General features: G+C 37.6%; 1 protein-coding gene across 1 annotated transcript in view; it reads left to right on the top strand.

Annotated features, from left to right (window-relative positions):
• Positions 1–5,436: 5,436 nt before the first annotated feature.
• trmt1l (tRNA methyltransferase 1-like) overlaps positions 5,437–8,220 on the top strand; it is a 15,962-nt gene continuing 13,178 nt past the window's right edge. The window contains exons 1-3 of the mRNA XM_053322694.1: positions 5,437–5,497; positions 7,039–7,119; positions 7,628–7,690. Of these exons, the coding sequence (XP_053178669.1) occupies positions 5,437–5,497; positions 7,039–7,119; positions 7,628–7,690 (205 nt within the window). The remainder of the gene's footprint in view (positions 5,498–7,038; positions 7,120–7,627; positions 7,691–8,220) is intronic.

The following is an 8,220-nucleotide window of genomic DNA, read 5'->3' as shown; positions in this document are numbered from 1 at the left end:
GGTAGATTCCTCTTTCTTTGTCTTTTCTCTTGTACTTTAATACTTATCTTTAAAGTGGTATCCAATAGAGTTTGTATTGTTTTTACTGTTCTTATGACAGAAGTTATAATTACTTTGTTTAGTTAATGCTAGGTATAATATTTTATTTAATTTAATGTTACTAATGAAATACCCAGTCATCTATGATCAGCTGCCATGTCAGGCTAAAGCCACTAGGTGTCACTGTTTGTTTCCTCAATGAGATTACCCTGTTAAAACTTAGTTTGATGAGAGAACGGAGTACTGAAAGTCAGGTTTTGGGGGATATAATTATTTAAATGTTTATTTGATACTTCCTCCACAACCTCTCCATAACCATAACTGGGGAAATATTTTGATAGGTAGCCAGCCATGTTGTAATAAAGCAGCTCTTATGAATGGGTCCTCTTTCAGTGCCGTCAGGACATTTTTTATTTTAAGTAGCTGAAAGTCTGAGATAATCTAAAAACCCCATACCCAATTGAACCAATGTCTGACTCAAGATTTTGTCCTTTATATTGAAAATCAAATCAATATCATTCAAGCCTCAGGAGCAAAGAATCTCTGAAGATGTTAATAATTTCACTCTATTGTTTAAATCCTGATGGTTCATGTTGACAGGTAATATGTAAGACAGAAAAAAGCAAGAACTGTGAAATATAATAATAATCTTTTTATATCAAAGGTAAATGGAACAAGAGTAACAACAGTAAGGAAGGACTGCAGCACTGACTGATAATAAAAACATTGCCATTCAGGTAAGATCATTATTTTTTTGCTTCACAATGGAGAAATTTGCAATGTTATAGCAGCAGCAAAAGTGGATAGCAAAAATAGACAAGCATCAATAAAGAATAAAGAACAATAAATAATAAGTAAAAACAAGCAATATGAACAATAGGAAATAAAAAAATAGTAACAATATGTTGAGAGAAATATTGGTGTAATGATAATATACCTGAGTTTGATATTGTTGCACATATTTTATAGAGAGAAAAAAAGTGAACTTATAATATCCATCTTTTTAATAATTTGGGCTCTAACGCTTTAAAATAAGACATTTTATATATAATTTGAAGTACAGAAGCAGCTACTCACCTCATTATCCTGCTGTTTCCTGCTTCCAGTAGTTCTGTAAATATTAGTCTGAAACAGCTTTTGGGTTGGCTGTCATAAAATCAGTTGATATTATCCAACTTCTGCTTTACTGTGTCTGCTGTGATGTTAAGCTTAATATATATACTGGTTCAGAAGTAAGTTCTGGAGGCGGGGCGACACAAACAGACGTCAGTTCACTGCAGAAAGTTGCAAACCTGCAGAAACTCCTTCATCAAGGTACAGAGAGACGAGAGGAAACATGGAGAGTTAATGATTCCTCCTGTTCATACTGATCATTAGAAGATCCCTTCATAATGCACTTACAATGGAAGTGATGGGGGACTAAATCCACAGTTCTCCTTCTGTGTAAAAAATGTATTGAAACTAATATGAAGCTTCAGACGTTCAAGTGAGTCAAATCAAGTAGATATCTTTCAACGTTACTGTTGTTTTAGTGCCAAAGTCTTTTTGTTACTATACTTCCACCACAGCTCAACAGGTAAACACTGAGAGGGAATTTGACAGCCCCTTTCTTTCAGCTGAACAAGTGTAAACGTCCTGCAATTAAAATCCTACTTCAGTAAAAGTAGAGACATATTATCATCTACATCTACTATTAGACTGTGACTGATATATTAAATGCTTTTAATAAAGTAGTTAGTTATTCATTTGAAACCATGTGAAGGGGTTTCTTTGATGGATCTAAAAACTACTCATAGAAGTCTGAAACAGGACAAAGAGACACAAATACACACTGCTTTTTTTTTGTAAAGGGCCACAAGCCAAATATTTGGGCTCAACTGGTTGAATCTTTAACAATGCTCTGTAATTTATTAGCTTATCGTTATAATACTTCATGTAAAATGTTCATCCAGTGAAGTAGAAAGTCCAATATTTCACTCTGACATGTAGTGATGTGGAAGTATAAAGTAGCATCAAATGGAAATATTCAAGTAAAGTACCTCAAAACACCGTGGATTAACCCTCCTGTTGTACTTGAGTCAAGGAAGGAAGGGAGGGAGGAAAGAATGAAGGGAGGGAGGAAAGAAGGAACAGTCAAAATGGACTAGATCAATTTGACCTGGGAGGACGACAGGAGGATTAAATGAGGAAACATTTGGATCTCCACTAATAAGTTATTAATAAAGCATGGAGCCACCAGAGAGATCAGAATCTGTTAATATTGGTTAAAAAGTGACAGAAGTTAATATCACCAAAAGACTAAAGGTAGCAGACTAAAGATTTGGGTTTGGGTGCGGTCTTGATAGGAAGTGATGTCCCACATTCTTATAGAGGAAATGGAGAAATTGCTCACTGCTGATAAAATGTGGGTGGATGTGATCTGTAATAACTTGTTTATCTTCCTTAAAGCAGCACAGGGGACCTACCGAATATATTTAAAAAAATCAACCCTCACACTGTTTCTTCGTCCAGGTCATCTGGTCCGGACATTTGACAAAACCTTTATGTATCTGTGTTGATTAACAAGACGTGATAAAGTAGAGCTGGGCCAAAAAAAAAAAGTTTTTTATATTAATTGCGATTTTTAAAAATCGATTCTCATACGAAAATCGATTTTTTATTTATTTAATTCAAATTGACCCGTCTGTTTTGATTGTACCTTCTTTTCTTCCTTCCTCCCTTCCTTCCTCCCTCCTTCCTTCCCTCTTTCCTCCCTCCCTCCCTCCTACCTTCCTTCTTTTGTCCGTCTTTCCTTCCTCCCTTCCTCCCTTCCTTCCTTCTTTCCTCCCCTCTTTTCCTTCCTTCTTCCTTCCTTCCTTCCTCCTTCCTTCCTTCCTTCTTCCTCCCTCCCTTCCTTCTTTCCTCCCTCCCTCTTACCTTCCACCCTACCTTCCTTTGTCCGTCCTTCCGTCCGTCCTTCCTTCCTTCCTTCCTTCCTTCCTCCTTACTTTCCTTCCTTCTTCCTCCCTTCAATCCTTCCTCCCTCCCTCCCTCCCTCCTTCCTTTCCTTCCTTCTTCCTCCCTTCCATCCTTCCTTCCTCCCTTCCATCCTTCCTTCCTCCCTCCTTTCCTTCCTTGACTCAAGGACAACAGGAGGGTTAAGGAAAATCACAATAATTGAAATATAAAATCGCAATACTCGTTTAATCAGAATCGCAATTTAAATCGAAACGGGACCCAAAAGTCGTTAGAGAATTGAATCGGCACAAAAGCATATCGGCCCAGCCCTATGATAAAGTTGCATCTTTGTATGGTTTTTATAGTTTCAACACCTGTCTGACCACTGCTGTATTTATATTTTAGGGAAGTTTGGAGGTGACACTTCTGGTTTCATATCTGCAATGATGGGGAACCTCATTGTGTTGCTAACCCTACTTACACGATATGCTTTTGATTGTAGCTTTACTCCTGTAGTGATGTTTTCAGCGTCATCCAGTTGCATTGACGCATTATAAGACAATCGGTCCCTTGTATGTCACATCAGATCATTTGCATTCTTGTACTTTTATATGGTCAAACTACCTGATTTCAATCTGATCATCTAAAAAAGTTGATGCCAGGTGTAAAGGCCATTAATCCAGGGCTGTGTAGTGACCTTTAGAGGGGCAGGTGCTCAGACTTACAAAGAGGCACATTAAGCAAGATTTCAAAACACCATAACATAATCTAAAGGCAACATACTCTGCAGGCTGAACGAGCCAAGAGACCTGAGAACCATGACGACCATTGTGTGGTTCATAAACTCAGAAGGCCAGGGTTTGGTTATTGTTTGGTTAAATGAATGGCAGGATCAGCCCAAGGTCTCCAGTGTTTTATCTGAATGACTCAGTTTATAATGTTTCACTAGGCAAAAATATCAAGGGGGCAAAGCAAGGCACATTTATTTGTATAGCATTTCCACATAAAGGAAATTCAAAGTGCAAAACAGGCAAAGGGGAAAATGCTTGGGCAGAGACAAGAACAAATTCAAAAAATGTCTCTTCACCAAAATACGAACAAATGAAAGTGGCAGATCGTAGCTGAGTGGATGTTTCCTATGGTTTTTTAAACATTGAAGGTGTGCTGACTAGAGGTACAAGCAGGGGAAAATACTATATATATACTGTATATATCAGAAAACATTTTATTTTGTTCTAATTTTGGTTGGGAAAAATATATTCAAGAATCCTACAAACAAAGGTGAGTGTTTATTCAGTGACCTCTTCATTTCAGCCAAAACATGTTCTGAAACCTGCGTGTTGCTTGGATCTGTTAAATATAGATGTCAGAATCTTTTTCTTACTTTTCTTACTGCAGAAAGAAAGTTTGAAATTTAAATGAATGAAAAATGATATTGATATTAATAATAATCATAATAATTTACTGAGCTTTGTGGTTGTATTAAAAGCAGGGAAACATAATATAAGACATATTAAAACATCTTTGTGTCACTGGTGCATCTACCTTTATCAGTATGAGGGATGTTTTTGATGCTTTCCTGCCAACTGCAGCTTTAGTACGTTAAATTGTGACTTCTGCAAAACCACAGGGTGATTGCCAGACTATGTGTGCACTGAATACAGACGACTCCTGTAGCTTATCAGACTGTTAATTTTAATAATATAACAAAATACAACAAACAACTATGTGTGCATGGCTACACCGTCAAAAACTGTGTATTCATCCTGGTTTCCAATCACCTCCACCTGTCTGTCTGGTGACCTCACCAATATGCTTTCCTGCACCTGTGCACCACCTAGTGTTCAAAAAGAACATTACAACGAATAAATAAATAATCCACACATACAGGTTATAATGGCTGCAACACATTTATATATCCAGGCATGCCTTTTTTTTTTTTTTTTTTACATCTTTATCCTAAATCTGGTGTTTCCTCACTGCAGATTCAGGAGAGTTATGGGAGCTTGTCTTCGGTTCCTGTTTTTATTGATTCATTTGTTTGCTTGTTTTTGACCAAGTAAAGCACTTTGCTTTATGCTATGGTGTATGGAAATTGCTACAAAAAAGTTAGATTGGTTGATTTTACCCAAATGTATTGAAACATTTAAAACACACAAACAAACAAACAAACACACAAAAAACCTAAAAAGAAAAAAGTAACACACACACGCATACACAATATGTATATTGTTATATAAAGATTGTGGGAAAAAAACATTTTAAAACAAAATAACACATAGGAAATTTAAAAAATAAATCAACATTCAAAAAGTCAATAATTGTACATGTTTTAAAAATTGTTTGCGTCTGTTGCTGTCGCTTTTTTTTTTTTTTTTTTTTAACCATTTACGCTTTAAACCTACGCACGCTACGTAAAGTACGTACGGAGGAACATTTCCTGCGTATGTTGCTGTAGTAATGGCGGAGCTCAAAGAGGCAGACGCTGCTCAGCTTCACCAGGAGGACGTCGATATTAAACGTGAGTAAACTGCACCCGTTTGTCGTTTGCTCAATAATTTCAGGAGGATAAAGCGCAGAATAAATCCTAGTTTGGACATAATCAGCGCTGTGCCGCGAATTCACGGAGAAATCGAGTTTATAACTGCTGAACTAAACGAGGGCCTCACCACGGAGCTCCGCCATAGGACCTAAATAGTCAACAACAACAGCGACAAAAAGGGCTGAAGCGAATATTAGCAGAGCTGCTGTCGCCACCAGCTGCCTGCTGTAGAGTAGTTTTCTTTAGAGGGTTTGTCAGAGTGTAAAATAAGCGGTGTAGTGTAGTTTTGGGTGACACGGTCTCTTCATGGAGCTGCACTACAGGACCGCAGAGAGAGACCCAAAAGCCTCTGATCTCCTCTTAACCTGGAACAGCTCAGTGGTGGAAAGTAACTCAGTACATTTAATACTGAGGTGTAGTATTTCCATGTGATGCTACTTTCTACACCTCAGAGGGAAATATTGTACTTTCTACTCCACTACATTTATTTGACTCAATGGATAATATAACAAGCTTTTAAAATACAGCACATTGTTAAAGATGAAACCAGTCAGCAGTGTGTAGTCGGCTCACATTTCAGATGTCTATGAGTTGTTAACAGCTCCACCAAATACTGATTCTTCCCTCTAAACTTCTCACATGCTTTCATTTCAATAAATATTCAAATGATCCAATATTTCAGAAAAAATCAAAGATTAGAGAAAAAGTCCAAAAACTGAAAACACATTTGTGTATCAGAACTTTGTTTTTTCTTCTTTCCCATTAATCATCTCAGCAGCCCTCACATTTATCTGCTGACCCTTTGGAGGGCCCCCACCCCTAGGTTGGGAACCACTGGCCTAAACTAGCTAACTGTATATAAAGTAGTGTAAATTAGCTAACTGTATATAAAGTAGTATAAACTAGCTAACTGTATATAAAGTAGTATGAACTAGCTAACTGTATATAAAGTAGTACAAACTAGCTAACTGTATATAAAGTAGTATGAACTAGCTAACTGTATATAAAGTAGTATGAACTAGCTAACTGTATATAAAGTAGTGTAAACTAGCTAACTATATATAAAGTAGTATAAACTAGCTAACTGTATATAAAGTAGTATAAACTAGCTAACTGTATATAAAGTAGTGTAAACTAGCTAACTGTATATAAAGTAGTGTAAACTAGCTAACTGTATATAAAGTAGTATAAACTAGCTAACCGTATATAAAGTAGTGTAAACTAGCTAACCGTATATAAAGTAGTGTAAACTAGCTAACCGTATATAAAGTAGTGTAAACTAGCTAACCGTATATAAAGTAGTATAAACTAGCTAACCGTATATAAAGTAGCGTAAACTAGCTAACTGTATATAAAGTAGTGTAAACTAGCTAACTGTATATAAAGTAATACTGCAGTACTTTTACTGTAATACTGCATACTACATCACTATAATACTGCAGTACTTTTACTGTAATACTGCATACTACATCACTATAATACTGCAGTACTTTTACTGTAATTCTGTTGTTTCGTCTCAGCTGGTGATCGGGTTGCAGAGCAGGCGGTGAAGGATGAAGCTGCAGCAGACAGTGATGCTAAACCCTCGACTACCACGACGGGTAATAAAACAATAATCATAACATCGTAGCTTCACTCATGACCTGAAATGATTTTGATTTTTATTTAACCCTCCTGTTGTCCTTGAGTCAAGGAAGGAAGGAAGGAAGAAGGAAGGAAGGAAGGGAGGAAGAAGCAAGGAAAGGAAGAGGGATGGATGGAAGGGAGGAAGAAAGAAGGACAGAGGAAAGAAGGAAGGAAAGAAGGACGGGAGGAAAGAGAGAGAGAAGGAGGGAGGAAGGACAGATGGAAGGAGAAAGGAAAAGAGGAAGGAAGGAAGGAAGGAAGGACAGGAAAGAGGGAAGGGAGGAAGAAGAAGGAAAAGAGGCAGGGAGGAAGGAAAGAAGGAGGAAAGAAGAGAGAGAGAGAAGGAGGGAGGAAGGACAGACGGAAGGAGAAAGGAAAAGAGGAAGGAAGGAAAGAAGGACAGAGGAAAAAAGAAAGGATGGAAGAAGAAGGAAGGAAGGAAGGATAAGTTGACAGATATTTCTTCTTCTTTGGTGCCGACAGAGCGACACGTTTCCATCCAGACTAAACTGGAAGGTCTGGAGCTGCTGGTCGACCTCAACGGTGGTGAGTAGAAAACTAATCAATGAATCAATCAAACTTTATTTATAAACCACCTTTCATACAAGTCAGGTTTAATTTAAGGCCTTACGACGTTACCATGGAGACTATATAAAAATGTGCGTTAATCTTTCTGTTCTGCTTAAAATCAGATTTAACACAGATTCAGTTCATACAAGTGTGTGTGTGTGTGTGTGTTTATGCGTGTGTCTGTGTGTGTGTGTATGTGTGCGTCTGTGTGTATCTGTGTGTGTGTGTCTGTGTGTGTCTGTCTGTGTGTCTGTGTCTGTGTGTATATGTGTGTGTCTGTGTGTATATGTGTGTGTCTGTGTGTGTGTGTGTGTGTGTATCTGTCTGTCTGTGTGTGTGTGTGTGTGTGTGTGTGTCTGTGTGTGTCTGTGTGTCTGTCTGTGTGTGTGTGTGTGTGTCTGTGTTTGTGTGTGTGTGTGTGTCTCTGTGTGTATGTCTGTCTCTGTGTGTGTGTGTGTATAAATGTGTGTCTCTGTGTGTATATATGTGTGTGTGTGTGTATATGT

The sequence above is a fragment of the Scomber japonicus genome, chromosome 7, assembly GCF_027409825.1.
Source record: "Scomber japonicus isolate fScoJap1 chromosome 7, fScoJap1.pri, whole genome shotgun sequence".
NCBI lineage: Eukaryota > Metazoa > Chordata > Actinopteri > Scombriformes > Scombridae > Scomber > Scomber japonicus.
This window is presented reverse-complemented; position numbering and strand designations above follow the sequence as displayed.